We start from the raw sequence: 18,011 nt of genomic DNA, 5'->3' as shown, positions 1-18,011 counted from the left end.
CCAATGAGCGTAGAGAGAGGGCGGGGCCATACCTGGAGGCGTAACCAATCAGCGCTCTCCGCCCTCGGCGTTGCTATGGCGCCGCCATGACACTCACCCAGCCGGACGGTGACGCGGTGACGTCACTCGTTTCCGGCGGAAGCAGGAAGTGGCGGCCCCGCCGCCGGAGCCGCCGGGATCCCAAAAATCCCCGAATTCGGCCCAAAAATCCCCGAATTCAGCCCCAAACCGTTCCCGACTCGCCCGGGCTCCCCCGGGAGCCGCCGATGAGCGGCGGGCGCTGGCGGCGGCCCGCAGAGATGGTGCAGCCGGGGCCCGAGGCGGAACCGGCTCTGGCGGAGGCGCTGCAGCGGCTGCGGGCGGAGAACCGCGAGCTGAGGGGTGAGAGCCGGGGTCTGGGGCGGCCGGACCGGGCCGGGGGGACACTGGGGGTGTCCCTGGGGATGGCCCCGTGTCTCCTTTGATGTCCCCATGTCCCTAATCCGCTCATTGCCCTCGCTGATGTCCCCGTGTCCCCCGTGCCCTCAGCACCTCCAATGCTCCCAGCGTCCCCATTGTCCCCCCATGTCCTCGATGTCCCCGCTGTCCCCCGAAGTCCCCGATGCGCCCCCTAACATCCCCACACCCCGATGTCCCCCACGTTCTCAAAGTCCCTGATGTGCTCCATGTCCCCAAGGTCCCCGCCGTGTCCCTCATTTCGCCGATGTCCCCGGTGCTCCCCATGTCCCCGATGTCCCCTCAATATTCCCGCAGCGTCCCTGTGTTCTCAATGTCACAATGGCTCCCTAATGTCCCTAACGTCCCCAGTCCCCCAAAACCCCCTGATGTCCCCAACGGCCCCGTGTCACCCACCCGCCCAATGTCCCCACCCCCCTCAACGTCCCCTGAATGCACCCAGTGTCCCAATGCTCTTGGTGTCCCTACTGTCCCCTGTCCCTGTGGATGTCCCCAGTGCCCCTGTCCCTGCAGGTGTCCCCAGTGTCCCTGATGCGCCTTCCAACATCCTCATATCCCCAATGTCCTCAAGGTCACTGATGTGCCCCGATGTCCTTAACATCCCCATATCCCCAATGTCCCCTCCATGTCCCTCATCTCGCCAGAATTCCCGATGTCCCCTCAATATCCCCACTGTGTCCCAGTGTTCTCAATGTCCCAGTGGCCCCTCAATGTCCCCAGTCCCCCCAATGTCCCCAACGGCCCCGTGTCCCTAACCTGCCCAATGTCCCCTGAGTGCACCCAGTGTCCCAAAGCCCTTGGTGTCCCCCGATGTCACCTGTCCCTGCCAATGTCCCCGATGTCTCTGATGCACCTGTCCCTGTTGATGTCCCCAGTGCCCCATGTCCCTGCCCGTGTCCCCGGTGCCCCCTGTCCCTGTGGATGTCCCCAGTGCCCCTGTCCCTGCGGGTGTCCCCAGTGTCCCCTGTCCTTGCCAATGTCCCTGATGCCCCTGACCCTGTGTGTGTTCCCAAGGTTTCCTGTCCCTCCGATATCCCCTGACCTCGCAGGTGTCCCCAGTGTCCCCGATGTCCCTGCTGTCCCCTGACCCCGTGGGTGTCCCCTGTCCCCAGGGGCGCTGTGTCACTGCACCGAGTCGCTGCGGCAGCGCCTGGAGGAGCTGCGGAAGCTGCAGCTGCAGCGCCGGGGGGAGCGGGAGCTGCTGCGGGGACGCTGGGGACAGGCCCGGGACCTGGTGCTGCACCTGCGGGGACAGCGTGGGGACAGCACCAGGGAAAGCGCCGAGGACACCACGGACACCCCCGGGGACCTCAGAGACAGTCCTGGGGACACCAAGGACACACCCGGGGACATCCGGGACAGCCTCAGGAACAGCAAGGACACCACTGGGGACATCAGGGACACCGCCGAGGACACCAAGGACGCCCAGGGGAACATCAGGGAAACTCTCAGGGACAGCCTCAGGGACAGTGGGGACATCTCCAGGGACACCTCTGACACCAGCACCAAGGTATTTGTGGCCCCCGTGCTGTGGCCCCCCTTCTCTGAGTTCTCTCTGTCCACTCCCAGTGTCCCCTCATCACCCCCCCCGTGTCCCACTGCACCCACCATGTCCCCTTTGTGTCCTCCAATGTCCTCCCCCCTTTGTCACCTCCCTGCCCCACAGTGTCCCCCTGATGTCCCCCACTGTCCCCCGATGTCTCTGCAGCCCACCAAGGGCCCACCCTGCTCGGTGTCCCCCCACCTCGAGGACGTCCCCACTGTCACGGAGCCCCCCGGGGCCCTCCCAGAGCCCAGGTGAGCCCCTGTCCTCTGTCCCCTGTCCCTTGGGGGCCCCCCGATGTCCTCAACCCCCCCTGACCCCCCTCGTGTCCCCCCAGCTCCGAGGAGCAGCTGAGGCAGCGCCTGGCGGAGGCTGAAGCTGAGTGAGTCAGGGACACTGCATACACTTGGGGACACTTGGGGACAGTCTGGGGGCACCTGGGGACACTTTGGGACACCGTGGAGCACATTGGGGTCACTTTGGAGTCACTTCAGGAACACTTTGGGGGCACTTGGGGCATTTTGAGGGCACTTGGTCACACTTTGGGGTCACCTTGGTGACACTTGGGGACATTTGGGGACACACTGGGGACACCTGAGGATTCTTGGGGAAACCTTGGGTTACCTTGGGGATGTTTTGGGGACACTTTGGGGTCCCCCAGGCTGGTGATGGCCACGACTGAGGGAGGCTGGGAGAGTTGGGGACACTCTGGGGACACTGTCCCCAGGCTGGTGACACTGCAGGCACTCATGGGCAGGTTTTGGTGACACCAGTGACCCTTGGGGACATTTGGGGACAGGCTGGTGGCACTGCGGGCACACGTGGGCAGGGTTTGGTGACACCAGTGACCCTTGGGGACATTTGGGGACAGGCTGGTGGCACTGCGGGCGCGCGTGGCCGTGGCAGAGCTCCGGGCTCAGGATGTTTCCCGTGCGGCTGAGCTGCAGCTGCAGGGTCTGCGCCGCCAGCTGGAGGTACTGGGGACACCCTGGGGACATGGGGACACCTCTGGGGATGTGGGGACAGCCCTGGGGACACCCTGGGGACAGCCCTGGTGACACCCTCGGGATACCCTGGGGACACTGGGGACAGCCCTGGGGACATGGGGACAGCCCTGGGGATGTGGGGACACCCTGGGGACACCCTGGTGGCATGGGGACACCCTGGGGACACTGGGGACATGCCTGGGGACGTGGGGACAGCCCTGATGACAGCTCTGAGGACCCTGTGGACACGCCTGGGGATAGCTGGGGACACTCAGAGGGTGACAGTGTCCCTGTGCCCATCCCCAGCAGGACAAGGCCCAGGTGCAGGCCCAGGTGACATCGCTGCTGGGGGAGCTCCGGGAGAGCCAGAACCGCCTGGAGCGGAGCCGGGCAGAGCGGGAACACCTGGAGCGCAGGTGGGGACACCTGGGGGGACATGGGCGTGACACGGGGGCTGCTGGGGTCAGGGCCTGTCCCCAAGGGGAGGGGACACTGCAGCAGAGCTGGGCGGAGCAGGAGCACCTGGAGCACAGGTGGGGGGGTGGCCCCTGTGCAGGTGACATCAGGTGACACCTGTGGAGGTGGCACTGGGTGACACACAGAGCCCCAGGGGATGCTGGGTGGTGACACCAGTGTGAGGAGGTGACAATGTTTGGCACAGGGTGACAGTGGGTGGCACAGTGTGACAGTGGGGTGTCCCTGGGGTGTCAAAGGGCCCATGGGGATGCCGAGTGGTGCCAGCACCTGGAGGAGGTGACAGGGGGTGGCACAGGGTGACAGTGGGGTGTCCCTGGTGTCCCAGGGCCCGCAGTGATGCCGAGAGGTGCCAGCAGCTGGAGGAGATGACCCAGGGCCACCAGGTGCAGCTGGACCAGCTCCGGCTCCAGGTGACCAACCTGGAAACAGCCCTGAGGGTGGAGCGGCGCGGGGCCACCGAGGAGAAGTGAGTGGCAGTGGGGACACGGGGACACTGGGGAGGAGTGAGTGACAACGGGGACACGGGGACACTGGGGAGGAGTGAGTGACAACAGCGACACTGGGGACACGGGAACACTGGGGAGGAGTGAGTGACAATGGGGACATGGGGACTCACTCCACTGGGGAGGAGTGAGTGACAATGGGGACATGGGGGGACATGGGTAGGGGTGGCACCTGGGGACACCCACTGATGTCCCAGTGTCCCAGGTGGAAGTTGGTGGAGCTCGAGGCCACCTGTCCCAGTGAGGGGACACCGGGACATGGGGGAGGCGGTGGCACTCCCAGTGTCCCCAGGCTGGAAGCTGGTGCAGGTGCAGGTCACCTGTCCCTGATGATGTCCCCAGTGTCCCCTTGCTGTCCCCAGTGATGTTCTTAATGTCCCCAATGTCCCCTCAGTGACCCTGTGTCCTCAGGCAGAATCTGGTGCAGCTGCAGGCCACCTGTCCCCATCAAAGTCCCCCATGTCCCCAGGAGGAAGCTGGTGCAGCTGCAGGCTGCCTGTCCCCAGTGTCCCCTCGATGTCCCCAATGTCCCCATGTCCCCAGGAGGAAGCTGGTGCAGCTGCAGGCCGCCTACCATCACCTGTTCCAGGAGTATGACGCCCACATCAAGGCCAGCCTGGAGGGGGACAAACGAAGCCAGGTGAGGGACAGAGGACACTGGGGGACACTGGGGACACTGGGGTGTCATATCCCATTCCTTGGGGACCCCAGGGGGGCCCCTTGTCCCTGTCCCAGCCCCTTGGGAACACCTGGAATGTCCCTGTGGAGCTATTCAGGTGCAATTAGGTGACTTCCCAAGTGACAGTGCCACTCCCCGGGTCACATAGGTGACCCCCAGGTGACACAGGAGCAGTGGGCAAGGGCGTGCCGTGCAGGGTGACACAGGTGACCCCCAGGTGATGCCCCCCAAGGTGTCACTGTCCCCCCCCAGGTGACCCAGGAGCAGCTCCGGGCAGTTTGGGTTGCACTGAGGGGCCTGAGGGTGACAAAGGTGTCCCCCAGGTGACCCCAGGTGTCATTGTCTCCCCCAGGTGACCCAGGAGCAGCTCTGGGCGGCCGAGGCTGTGCTGGGGGAGCAGTGGGGGGGGACTGGGGGTGACACAGGTGATCTCTCAGGTGTCACAGGTGACCCCTCAGGTGACACAGGTGCCATTGTCCCCCCCCAGGTGACGCAGGAGCAGCTGCGGGCGGCCGAGGCCGCTCTGGCCCTCAAGCAGGAGCTCATCGATCACCTCAAGGCCGAGGCCGAGCAGCAACGGGCAGCGCTGGAGACCATCCCCGTGCTGCAGGCCCAGGTGGGGACACTGAGGGGAACATTGGGGACACTGGGGGGCCCTGGAGACCATCCCCGTGCTGCAGGCCCAGGTGGGGACACTGAGGGGACATTGGGGACACTGGGGGGCCCTGGAGACCATCCCCGTGCTGCAGGCCCAGGTGGGGACACTGAGGGGACATTGGGGGGACACTGGGGACATTATGGGGACACTGAGGGGGGCCCTGGAGACCATCCCCGTGCTGCAGGCCCAGGTGGGAACACTGAGGGGACATTGGGGACACTGGGGGGCCCTGGAGACCATCCCCGTGCTGCAGGCCCAGGTGGGGACTCAGGGGACACTAAGGGGACACTGGGGGGTCCTGGGAGGGTCCCGAGGCCCCCAACCCCCCCCAAACCCAGGTCTATGACCTCAAGGTGGGTCTGGGGCGCTCTCGGAGGGATTTGGGGGTTCCCAGAGGGGTTTGAGGGGTCCCGAGGCAGCTCAGGGAGGTCGTGGGGAGGTCCTGACCCCCCCCGAGAGCCCCTCTGACCCCCCCAGAGCCACTCTGACCCCCCCCAGAGCCACCCTGACCCCCCAAAGAGTTGATTTTGGGGCAGAGCAGGGAGAGGTTTGCGGGGGGAGGTTTGTGGGGAGCGTGGTGGGATTTGGGGATTTTGAGGGATCCTCGAGGGGACCTGACCCCACCCTCAATCCCCCCTAAAATCCAGGCTGAGATCTCTGAAGCCAGGAGGGATTTGGGGGGTTCCCTGGCTGGGGGGATTTGGGTGCTCCTTGGTTGGATTTGGGGGGTTCCCTGGCTGGGTTTTGGGGTGTCCCTGGCAGAGTTTCGGGGTCCCCAGGCCGACATCTACCGGGCGGATTTCGAGGCGGAGCGCGCGGCGCGGGAGGAGCTGCACGGGCAGCGTGAGGCGCTGCAGGAGGAGCTGAACCAGCTGCGCCTGCGCCTCGGCCCGGATGGGGCCCGGTACCGAGCCCCCTAAACCCCTCAAAACACCCCCAAACCACCCCAAAACACCCTGAAATACCCCAGAAACAGCCTGAAACACCCAAAACCACCCCAAAACCACCCTGAAATACCCCAGAAACATCCCAGAACACCCCAGAAACACCCCAAAACCACTCCAAAATGCCTCAAAACCACACCCAAATCACCCCAGAACCACTCCAAAACACTCCCAAACCACCCAAAGCACTTTAAAAATAGAAATTTAAATTTGTGCCCCAAAACAATTTAAAAATGTGCTCCAAAATGCTCCCCAGATCATCCCCAAGCACACCAAAATGCACCAAAGGGCCTCAGCTTCCCCCCAGACACCCTGAACTGCAAACCAACCAAAAACCCCAAAATCTCTCCCAAACACCCTCGGGGACCACAGCAAAAGCCCCCACTCTAAACCTACCCCAAAACCAACCCCCCAAAAACACCCCCAGGACCCCCTGTTCCCCCTCTCCCTGACATTCCCCAGATCCCCTAAACTCCTCCCAGCCCCCCCCCCAAATCCCTGAATTCCCCCAAACGCCCTCCCAAAACCTCCCTGAACTCACAACCCCTCCCAGAGCCCCTATAAACCCCCTGAGCCCCCCAAAACCTCCCTGACCCCCAACCCCTCCCAGGCCCCTCCCAGACCCCCTGAGCCCCCGCAAAACCTCCCTGAACCCCCAACCCCTCCCAGAGCCCCCAAAAACCCCCTGAGCCCCCCAAAACCTCCCTGACCCCCAACCCCTCCCAGGCCCCTCCCAGACCCCCTGAGCCCCCGCAAAACCTCCCTGAACCCCCAACCACCCCCAAGCCCCTCCCCAAAGCCTCCAAACCCCTGAGAGCCCCTGACCCCCCCCCAAACCCTCCCTGAACCCACAACCACCCCCAGACCCCCCAAAACCTCTCCCAGACCCCCCAAAACCCCCAACTGCCCCGTTTCCCCCCAGGGCCCGTCTGGAGGAGATGCGGAACCGACACTCGGAGCCGGCCCCGGCCCCGGGGGGTGAGTGCAGAAGGGGGCCCCGGGACCCCCAAGCCCCCCCTGGGGGAGAGGCAAGGCCTGACTCTGTCCCTGCCCTTCCCCTCCACGCAGGTTTTGGGGGGCTCCCCCCACCCCCGGAGGAGGGGCCCGACCTGTGCTGCCCCAAGTGCCAGTACAAGGCTCCGGACATGGACACGCTGCAGATCCATGTCATGGACTGCATCAAGTGAGGGGGGCCCCAAGAGCCTCCCCAGCAGCCCAAAAACACCCCCGGGGCGCCCCAAAACCCCCCGGGGGCACCCCAAAAGCCCCCGGGAGCCTCAGCCCAGGGGAAACCCCAAAACCCCTGAAAAACCCTTCTGGGAATCTCCTCACTGGATCCACATCATGGACTGCATCAGGTGGGAGGGGGGAACACCCTAAAATCACCCCCAGGGGCACCCCAAAACCTCCCAGGAGCCTCAGCCTGGGGTTTTGGGGTTTGGGAACCCCAAAAATTCCCCTAACCCCCAAATATTCTTCTGGGAATTTCCTCACTGCAGCCACATCAGGGATTGGATCAGGTGGGCGAAAACACCAATCCCCCCCCCCAATGGAACCCCCAAACCCCCCCCAGACACCCCACAAAACCCCATTAGGGAGGAACTCCCCCCCCCCGGGGTTTTGGGGTCACCCCTCAATAAATGCCCCCCCAAATTAGTCTGAAATCACTTTTATTGCCCCATTTCTGGGGGGTTCCCACCGCACCCCCCAAAACCTGGAGCCCCCCAACTCCCTCCTCACTGAGGGGGGGTCTCGGCCCCTCCCCCACCCCCACGGGGGGTTTTGGGGGGGAGGCGTCACGCGGGGGGGGATTTTGGGGGTGCGGGGGGAGTTTGGGGGGGCTCCGCCCGCTGCTCATCGGGCAGAGCCTGAGGGGAGGGAGGGCAGAGACAATTTGGGGAGGAGCCCCCAAAAACGGGGGTCCAGGGGGGGATTTTGGGGATCCCCCATTGTGCAGTGCTGGATTGGGATTTGAGGGTTCCTCCCCCTCCCGGGGAATTTGGGGGGTTTCACCTGCAGTGCTGGGGGAGGGGGGGTTTGGGCAGAGATTTGGGGTCCCTTGGAAGGGGGGGGTGGGGAAATCGGGGCAGGGGGGAGCTGACCTGCTTTTGGGGGGTGACTCTGAATTTTTGAGGGGCTTTGCCCAGATTTTCGGGGCCCCACCTTCGATGGGAGCTTTTGGGATTTTTGGGACAGCCGAGCCCTGGCGTTTTTTTGGTGGGGGGATTTCTGTGGGGTCCCGCAGAAGGGAGAGCTCAGTCGTGGGGGGATCTGACCCAACTCCGGGGTTTTCTTTGGGGTCCCCTGGGCGGGAGCCGTGTCAGGGCCCAGCCCCGGGGGGTTTTGGTGCCCTAGAAGGGCGCTCGGGGCGGCTCCGGCGGGGGGCTCCCGGGGCTGTCGGGGCCCGGCGCGGCCCCGCGGGGCGGCACCTCGATCAGCCGCGGTTTGTCGATGACCCGGGCGCCGCGGGGGCCCTTCTCCACCACCCCCACGATCCAGGCCTGCAGCCCCTCGGCCCGGCCCGGCGCCTTCAGCTCCGCGCAGAACCGCGCCGCCTGAGCCCGCGGCAGCACCACCAGCAGCCCCCCTGCGGGAACAGGAGAAATGGGAAAAAACAGGGATAAACAGAGATAAAACAGGGGAAAAAATGGGATAAACGGGGGGAAAATGGGATAAAATGGGGAGAAAACGGAAGAAACGGGAGAAATGGGAGAAACGGGGGGAAAATGGGAAAAAAACAAGGATAAACGGAAATAAAACGGGGAGAAATGGGGATAAAATGGGAAAAAAAAAGGAAAAACAGATAAAACGGGGGAAAGGGGAGAAATGGGGGAAAAATGGGATAAAATGGGAAAAAACAAGGATAAACGGAGATAAAACGGGAAACGGGGAAAGTGGGATAAAATGGGGGAAAAAAAGGAGAAACGGGGGGAATGGGGGAAAATGGGCATAAAATGGGAAAAAACGAGGATAAATGGACATAAAACGGGGGAAACAGGGAAAATGGGATAAAATGTGGGGAAACGGGGGGAAACAGTGAAATAGGAAAAATGAGGGGAAAAGGGGGGAACAGCAGAAAGTGGAGTAAAAACGGGGAGGAAAATGGAGGAAAAATGGGGGAAATGGGGGAAGCGGGGTAAAAATGGGGGAAATTGAGAAAATGGGGGGAAAACGGGGAAGCAGGGGAAAAGGAAACGGGAGAAATGGGGGAAAAGGGGTGTAAAATGGGGGAAACGGAAAAACGGGGAAATGGGGGAAGACGAGGGAAAAAATGGCAGAAAACGGGGAAAATGGAGGGAAACAGGTAAATGGGGAAAAATGGGGGGAAGAGGAAAAAATGGGAAAAAAACAACGGGGGAAAAACAGGAAAAATGTGGAAAAACAGGTAAAAATGGGGGAAAACGGGAAAAAGCGGGGATTCAGGAAAAGTTCCGCCCTAAATGTTGAGCTTTCTTGGGGATCCCTCTGGTTTTGAAGTCTTTCCCCTCCCAGTTTCCCATCCCCTTTCCCATTTTTTGGGGAGAAAACCGCAGTTTTAAGGTCCCTGCTGCCAGGGCTGACCCAATGTGCCCCCATTACCCCTCCCTCCCTTATTGGAGTCCTCTCCAGTTTTGGGGTCTGTTACCACATTTTTAGTGTCCCTTATCTCATTTTTGTGGTCCCTTGTCCCATTTTTGGGGTCCCCATCCCATTTTTAGTGCCATTTCTCCCGGTGTTGGGGTTTCTTATCCAGTTTTTAGTACCCCTAATCTCGTTCTTGGGATTCACATCCCATTTTTAGCACCCCTAGTCCCACTTTTGGAGCCCCCTTATTCCATTTTTGCAGTATCTTACACTATTTTTGGGGACCCTTATCCCATTTTTTACATCCCTTATCGAATTTTCGTGGTCCCCATCCCATTTTTAGTGTCTCGTACCCCGTTTTTGGAGTCCCTTACCCCGTTTTTGAGATCCCTTATCCCATTTTTAGCGTCCCTTATGTCATTTTTGGGGTCTTTCATCCAGTTTCCGGGTTCCTGCCACGCGCACAGCGCCCCCTGCTGGCTGGGCTGACCAATTTCCTCTCCGTTGACACACCCCCCTCATTTTTGGGGTCTCCTCCCCATTTCTGGGTTCTCCGAGTCTGTTTTTGCAGACCCCATCACACTTCCACAATCTGTCCCCTCATTTTTGAGCCTCCCTTCCCCATTTCTGAGGCCACTCCCGTTTTTGTGCTTTTTCTTCCCATTCTCAGAGTCCTGGCACTATGCACAGTGCCCCCTGCCGGCCGGGAGGACCCATTGCTCTCTTTGTACCCACCCCTCAATTTTGGGGTCTCTTCTCCTATTTTCAGGATCCCTCACTCCGTTTTTGGCGCCCCTCCTCCCATTTCTAGGGTCCCCCGTCCCGTTTTCTGTGCCCCTCTCCCCATTTTTGGCATTTCCTCAGCCCATTTCTGGGGCCCTGTCATGATGCACAGCGCCCCCTGCTGGCTGGGATGACCCAATACCCCCTCACATCAACCCCCGCCATTTTCCAGTTCCCCAATCCCATTGCCAGGGGCCCAAATCCCATTTCCATTGCTTCTTATCTCCTTCTCAGGCTCCCAAATCCCATTTTCGGAGTGCCCAATCCCATTCCTGGGCTCCCCAATCCCATTTCCAGAGCCCCTTATCCCATCTTTGGGTTCCCCAATCCCATTTTCAGGCCCCCCAATCCTATTCTCAGGCTCCCCAGTCCAGTTTCTGGGCTCCCCAATCCCGTTTTCAGGCTCCCCAATCCCATTCTCAGGCTCCCCAATCCCGTTCCCAGGCCCCCCAATCCCATTCTTGGGCTCCCCAATCCCATTCCCAGACCCTCCAATCCCTTTTCCAGGCCCCCCAATCCCATTTTCAGGCTCCCCAATCCCATTATTGGGCTCTCCAATCCCATTCCCAGACCCTCCAATCCCTTTTCCAGGCCCCCCAATCCCATTTTCAGACCCCCCAATCCCGTTCCCGAGCCCCCCGATCCCGTTCCCAGCCCCGTTCGGGGTCCCCCCGGCCGTACCCGACGTCTCGGGCGCGGTGCCCTGCAGCAGCCCCCCGCGGCCCCCGCAGGCCTTGCTGACGGCGGCCATCTTGGCGATGACGGGCAGGTTGTGGATGACGAAGGCCACGTCCAGCCGCTGCTGCGCCGCCAGTGCACGGGCGTGTCCCAGCACCCCGAAGCCCGTCACGTCCGTGGCCGCGTGCGCCCCGAAGGCCCGCATCAGCCCCGCCGCTGGGGACACGGCTGTCACCTCACACGGCCCCCCACAGCACAGGGACACCAGGGGGGGTGGTTCGGGGACACCCGAGGGGGGGCTTTGGGGACACCTGAGTGGGGGGTTCTGGGGTCACCAAGGGGGGTCTGGGGACACCCGTCGGGGAATTTGGGGACACACGGAGGGGGCTCTGGGGACACCCTGGAATGGTTCTGGCGACATCTCGGGTGGCTTTAGGGACATCTTGGGTGCCATTAGGGACTTGCCTGGTGGCTTTGGGGACACCCAGCCTGGCGTAGGGACACCCTGGAGTGGCTTTAGGGACTCCCCCGGTGGCTTTGGGGCACTCAGCATTGCCTAGGGATGCCCTGAAATGGCTCTAGAGACATCTGGAGTGGCTTTAGGGACTCCCCTGGTGCCTCTGACCCAGTATGGCCCAGGGACACCCAGCCTCATCTAGGGACACCCTGGAATGGCTCTGGGGACATCTCAGGTGGCCTTAGGGACACCCAGCCTGGCCTAGGGACACCCTGCAGTGGCTTTAGTGATTCCCCTGGTGGCTTTGTGCTCCCCTGGAGATATCTGGAGTGGCTTTGGGGACGTGGGGGGTGGGCTGGGGACACTTTGAGGACATCTCCAGTGGCTTCAAGGATCCTTCTGGGAGTTCTGTATTCCCTTGGGAACATCTGGGGTGGCCTTGGGCATCCCTGGGGTGACTCTGGGGACATCTGTAGTGGCTTTGGGGATCCCCCTGATTGCTTCAGCATCTATGGAAACCATAAGATGACTCCGGGGACGCCCACAGTGGCTTTGGGATCCCCTGGGGACATCTGGGTTGGCTTTGGGGACCCACAGGTTGGCTTTTGTCCCCAGTGTCACCCACCGGTGCGGTTGAGCGTGGCCATGCTGCACACAGCCTCCTGATAGGCCAGCTCCACCTCCTCCCGTGTCACCACCAGCTTGATCTTGTTCCAGCGCTCAGGCTGTGGGGACAGCGGGGACAGCGTCAGGGACACCCGCAGTGGCCTTGGGGACACTCCCATGGCACCCTCTGGGGACATCGGGGGTGGCTTTGAGGTCCCACTGGGGACACCTCAGGTGGGTTTTAGTCCCATTCTGGCTCCTCCTGAGGACACCTGGGTGTCTCCAGAGCCATCTGAGGCACCCCTGGGGACACAGGGCTGCTTCTGCCCCCGTGGTGTCTGCCCCCTGCTTCTGTCCCCTCCCAGGTCCCCTCAGTGTCACTCACTATGTCCAGCCACTGGTGTGCGGTGACAGCCATGTGTGTCCCCAAGGGCTTGGTCAGCACCAGGACGTCCCCGGGCACGGCACTGTCCGGCCTGGGCAAGGCTGGGGTCAGCATGGGACACGCCCTGGCCCCAAATCCCGCCCCCGTGTCCCAAAACCCGCCCCCATGTCCCCAAACCCTGCCCCCATGTCCCCAAGCCCCACCCCCATGTCCCCAAACCCGCCCCCATGTCCCCAAGCCCCACCCCCATGTCCCCAAACCCTGCCCCCATGTCCCCAAGCCCCACCCCCATGTCCCCAAACCCGCCCCCATGTCCCCAAGCCCCACCCATCACACAAGAATGACTTGACTGACAGGTGATGGCCACACGCCCTCACAAGCCCCACCCCCACTCCAATGATGGCTTTGATTGACAGTAGTGACCCCGCCCCAGGCCCCACCCCTGCCATGCACAAATGATTGACAGGTGGACTTGACCCCTCCCCATCACTCAAATGATTGACAGGTGGCAGTGACCCCTCCCCATCACTCAAATGATTGACAGGTGGCAGTGGCCCTGCCCCATCACTCAAATGATTGACAGGTGGCAGTGGCCCCGCCCATCACTCACATGATGAACTCGCTGGATTGACAGACAGCGGTGGCCACGCCCCCCACGATGACCCAGGGGTTGAGCACCGTCTGTCCCCCTGTCACCGACGTCCCCCCGTCCTCGGCCGCATCCCGGAACCCCTGGATGATCAGCGGCATCACCTTGTCCCTCTCCTGGGGGGACAGTACAGTCTGTCACCCCCCACTGTCCCCTGTCACCTCTGCAGTGTCCCTGTCACCCCCAGTGCCCCTGTCACCCTCCCAGTGTCCTTGTCACCCCCAGTGTCCCTGTCACCCTCCCAGTGTCCTCTGTCATCCCCAGTGTCCCTGTCACCCCTGCAGTGTCCCTGTGACCCTCTCAGTGTTCCTGTCACCCTCAGTGTCCCCTGTCACCCCCAGTGTCCCCTGTTAGTCCTCAGTGTCCCTGTCACCCTCTCAGTTCCCTGAGTCCCTGATGTCACTGCCACCCCCGTGTCCTCCATCCCCAACATGTCACTGTGAATGTCCCACTCCGTCACCCCCTCCCCTGTCACTGTCACCCCCGTGTCCCCCCATCATGCCCATGTCCCCATGGTGCCTGATGTCACTGTCACCCCCTGGCACAGTGACCCTGCCATGTCACTGTCCCGCTGTGTCCCTGGGCCCCCTCAAATCTGTCCCCCTGATGTCCCTGTCACTATCCCGCCCTCACCACGTACCTGTCCTGTGGCCCTGTGTCCCTTCCCCATTCCTGTCACCCCCGCGTGTCCTTGTCACCACACTGCTGCCCCCTCATCCCTGTCCCCCGTGTCCCCCGTCCCCGTCACCTCCTCGGTCATGCGCTGGCTGACGCTCAGCAGCATCAGGACGTTGTCACACTCGGTCACCCCCATGGCGTACAGGTCACTCAGGACGTTGGCGCAGGCGATGCGGCCCTGCAGTGGGGGAGGGGCTTTGGGGGGGTCCCAGCCAGGATTGGGGGACCCTGGTGGGGTCTGGGGGGCCCAAAATGGAACCTGGGGGGGTCCACGGTGGAGTTTGGGTGCCTTGGGATTGAATCTGGGGGGCTCCCCAGAAGCATTTGCAGTGCCCAGGGTGGGATTTGGCAGGGCCAGGATGGGACTGGGGGGTCCCCAGGTGGGATTTGGGGTTCCCGGGTGGGATTTGAAGACCCCCAGGTGGGATTTGGGGTGCCCAGGTGAGATTTAGGGTCCCCAGGTGGGATTTAGGGAAGCCCAAGTTGGAGATTAGGGGGCCTGGGATAGAACTGGGGGGTCACAAGGGGGTTTTGGGGGGCCTGGGGGGGATTTGTGGGACCCAGGAAAGGGCAAAGGGATCAAGAGGGAGGGCTTTGGGGGGCCAAGGATGGCTTGGGGTGATGCTTTAAGCTTTGGCTTTCATATTTTCAGATTCTGAAAATTCTGAGTATCTGAAAATCGGAATATTCTCAGATTCAGATTCCGATTCTGCCCAGGGAGCAGTTCTGAGCCTCTTGTTAAATGCCATTTATCTCCCTGCACAGAGCAGGGAGACAAAACAAATCCTCTCCTGCTGAGGGCCAAGGACAACTTTCAGCCCAACAGCACAAACGACACTGGGCTGAAAAAACAAGAGATAAAACCTCAAACCTAAGGCTCTAATTGGGCAATTCAGCCCCAACACACAAATGGACCCAAACTCATAAAAATGTAAGATTTTGTGACTGTTTGTCCATTTCTGTGACCATTTATAGTCTACCTTGGCTGTAGCCCCAGTCAGGCCCTGTACTGCCCAAGGTGGATCCTAAAGGCCTTTCAATAAATTCCAAATTTATTCTCCAGCTCTGTCCAGTCTCTATTCCAGGTCAGCCTTCCCAAGGCATCAGCGGGACCCAGGAATAGGACTGGGGAGGCTACAAGGGGATTTGGGGTCGCAAGGTGGGATTTGGGAAGGTTTGGAGGGGGATATTGGGGTCTGCAGATGAAACCTGTGGGGCCTGGCATAGGACGGGGGGGGCCTGAAAGGATTTGGGATGCTCAAGGTGGGATTTGTGGGGTCCAGGGTAGAACTGGGGGACCCCAAATGGGTTTGGGGAGGGGCCCAGGGAGGTTTGGGGGTCCCAAGAGGGAGGAAAAGAATCAGGGGGGGAACTGGGGGGACCCTGGAAGGATTTGGGGTTTCCCAAGAGGGATCTGAGGAGTCCCCGGGGGTGATTTTGGGGTGCAAGGGGCATTTCTGGGGTCCCAGAAGGGTTCAAGGGGAAGTTTTTGGGGTACCATCATGTAAGGGTCATCGATGATGGGGTAGAAGAAGTCGGTGGTCTGCACCAGCGAGAGCCCCCCGTGCCTCAGCGGGATCACACACGAGTCCAGCCCGATGCCTGCGGGCACCGAGGGCTCAGGGGGGCACCGGGGGGGCACCGAGCCCGTCCCGGGGGACACAGAGCCCGCACGGGGACACAGAGCCCATCCCGGGGACACAGAGCCCGTCCCGAGGACACAGAGCCCGTCCCGGGGACACAGAGCCCGCCGCGCGTGGGGACCCAGGCACGGGGCAGAACCGGATGGGGAGGGGATCGTGGATCCTGCTCGTGGGGGGGTGAACCCGGATCTAGGGGGCCCCTCCCGTCCCCGCCCCCACCCGCAGCTCCTCCCCCCCAAATGCCCTTTGCCCTTCCCCCTCCTCTCGCCAGGCCACCTTTGCCCCCGTCACGTACCGCAGCCCCCCCCGGTCTGTCCCGCGTCCTCCAGGCTCCCCCAAGGCCCCTCAGCGGCTCCGCGGTGTCCCTGAGGCCCCACAGAGCCCCCCCAGAGCCCTCCCAGCCTCCCCCGGGCCCTCCCAAGCCCCTCCAGTCCCCTCCGAGGCCGCTCAGGTCCCCTGAACGCTCCCTCAGCCGCATCTCGGAGCCGCCACTGCCGCCCCCCGGAGCCTTCCCGGGAGCCCCAAGACCTCCCCACGCTCACCCAGTGCCGGGGCGCCGCCGCTCTCCGCTTCCGCCCCTTCCCCTCCGCCTCCTCCTCCCGGGCGCTGCCCCTCGAGTCCCGCCAGGAGCTTGAGCAGCGTCTCCTGCGGGACTTTGCAGCCTCAGCCCCGCAGTTCCCCGTAGGACGTGAGGCGCCACGACGGGTCCAGCCCCAGCGCCGCGGGGTCCCAACGCCGCGACCCGCCCGGCACAGCCGCCATCTTGGAATGCACGGGCCCGCCGAGCGCCGCCTCCTCTGATTGGCTGCGGCTCTGCCGCCGGCGGGTGCTGATTGGCAGACGCGTGAGGATTGCGGGCGGGGACTGGTCGAGTTTGCGAGGAAGGAGGCGGTGCTAGTGCTGGGCGGGGCCTAAGGGGGTATGACAGGTGAGGAGAGCGGCGATTGGTCAGCGGACGAAGGGGGCGCGGCTTCGGCGGAGAGAGGAGGGAACGGCGCGAGGAGGTGGCGGGAAGCGCGCAAGACGGGCGTTGATTGGTCAGACAGGCCGAGGGGGCGGGGCGCCCCGCGAAAATGCGCACAGGGACTGGCTGGTCCGAAAGGAGGCGGAGCGGTTCCCCCCTTGGTGGGCGGGGTCGCGGCGTGGCCGGAAGCGGAAGTACTGGGCAAGTGCCACCATGGCGGCCCCGGGGGCGGCGGACGGCGGCGGCGGCTCCGGCGATTCCGCGGGGCCCACGACGGGTGAGGGGGGGACGGGCAGGGGCGCCGGGGGTCGGCTGTGGGGCGGGCGCGCCCGGGCAGAGCCACGCAGGGGCTGCGGGGCGGGGGAGCCGGCCGGGGGTCTGAGGGGGGTCCTGGGGGGCTGGGGGTGAGGGGGGTTGGGCACAGCCGGGGCGCGAGGGGCGCCCGCGGGGGGCGGCTCGGGGGTGCGGAGGGGCGCGGGCAGAGGCGGCAGAGCGGCTTTGGGCGGGCGGAGCTTTGGGGCAGATCCGGGGGGAGTGAGGGGGGTGCCCCGCCGTGGGACCGCAAGTGACCACCGGTGTCCCGGCGGGTGAAGTTCCCCGTCCCGGAGCTCCCGCCGGGGGTCGCGGGGGGCTCAGCCTGGTGCCCCCCGCCCCCGGTGACAGCCCGGTGTCCCCGCAGTGTCGCGGCGGGTGAAATATGCCAGTCTGGGCGTGCTGGTGCTGCAGAACGCGTCCCTCGTGCTCAGCATCCGCTACGTGCGGACCCTGCCCGGGGAGCGCTTCCTGCCCACCACGGCCGTGGTGATGGCCGAGGCCATGAAGGGCAGCGCCTGCCTGCTGCTGCTGCTCATCCAGCACAGGGGTACGGGACACGGGGGACATTGGGACATTGGGGTCTGTGCCTGCTGCTGCTGCTCATCCAGCACAGGGGTACGGGACACGGGGGACATTGGGGTCTGTGCCTGCTGCTGCTGCTCATCCAGCACAGGGGTACGGGACACGGGGGACATTGGGACATTGGGGTCTGTGCCTGCTGCTGCTGCTCATCCAGCACGGGGGTACGGGACATGGGGGACACTGGGGACATTGGGGTCTGTGCCTGCTGCTGCTGCTCATCCAGCACGGGGGTACGGGACATGGGGGACACTGGGGACAATGGGGACATTGAGGGCAGGGTCACACCTGGTGTTTCTCCTACTCCAGCTCTGAGCTGAGCACAGGGTGGGGGATGGCGACTTGGGGGGTGTCACATGATGGGGACACAGGAGGGGACAAGAGGGGACATTGGAGGGATGAAGTGGCAGAGGCATGGGGCACACGAGGGGTGGGGGTCCTGGGGGGTGACAGCCATGGGGTGG

General features: G+C 63.1%; 3 protein-coding genes across 8 annotated transcripts; 2 read left to right on the top strand and 1 right to left on the bottom strand.

Annotated features, from left to right (window-relative positions):
* The first annotated feature begins 71 nt into the window (after nt 1-71).
* Nucleotides 72-7,700, top strand: LOC136374835 (NF-kappa-B essential modulator-like). 6 transcript variants are annotated; one of them, XM_066340224.1, is made up of 12 exons: nt 72-381; nt 1,569-1,966; nt 2,165-2,253; nt 2,337-2,381; nt 2,871-2,973; nt 3,292-3,401; nt 3,788-3,928; nt 4,509-4,605; nt 5,132-5,260; nt 6,082-6,206; nt 7,169-7,224; nt 7,315-7,700. In XM_066340224.1, the coding sequence occupies exons 1-12, from the start codon at nt 87-89 to the stop codon at nt 7,431-7,433; spliced, it is 1,707 nt and encodes a 568-aa protein (XP_066196321.1). In that variant the 5' UTR covers nt 72-86; the 3' UTR covers nt 7,434-7,700. The 6 variants fall into 6 exon arrangements, with proteins under 6 accessions (XP_066196321.1, XP_066196320.1, XP_066196319.1 ...); XM_066340223.1 differs by having other exon boundaries at nt 2,123-2,253; nt 3,295-3,401; XM_066340222.1 differs by having other exon boundaries at nt 2,123-2,253.
* Nucleotides 7,701-7,899: 199 nt separating this feature from the next.
* On the bottom strand, nt 7,900-16,489 carry LOC136374836 (selenide, water dikinase 1-like). The gene is made up of 8 exons (XM_066340228.1): nt 16,232-16,489; nt 15,545-15,648; nt 14,117-14,224; nt 13,330-13,484; nt 12,720-12,810; nt 12,354-12,453; nt 11,275-11,487; nt 7,900-8,833 (listed from the first exon to the last, which is right to left on the bottom strand). Exons 1-8 carry the CDS (start codon nt 16,449-16,451, stop codon nt 8,598-8,600), a joined length of 1,227 nt encoding a protein of 408 aa, XP_066196325.1. The 5' UTR covers nt 16,452-16,489; the 3' UTR covers nt 7,900-8,597.
* Nucleotides 16,490-16,826: 337 nt separating this feature from the next.
* LOC136374834 (UDP-galactose translocator-like) lies at nt 16,827-17,515 on the top strand (the record flags this gene model as incomplete). The annotated part of the gene is made up of 2 exons (XM_066340221.1): nt 16,827-16,930; nt 17,333-17,515. Coding segments are annotated over exons 1-2 (247 nt in total), but the record flags the coding sequence as incomplete, so codon positions are not given.
* Between the last annotated feature and the right edge of the window lie 496 nt (nt 17,516-18,011).

This window comes from Sylvia atricapilla, unplaced genomic scaffold (assembly GCF_009819655.1).
Source record: "Sylvia atricapilla isolate bSylAtr1 unplaced genomic scaffold, bSylAtr1.pri scaffold_14_arrow_ctg1, whole genome shotgun sequence".
In the NCBI taxonomy this organism is placed as follows: domain Eukaryota; kingdom Metazoa; phylum Chordata; class Aves; order Passeriformes; family Sylviidae; genus Sylvia; species Sylvia atricapilla.
The sequence above is the reverse complement of the archived record's forward strand: the minus strand, read 5'-3'. Positions and strand labels throughout refer to the sequence as shown.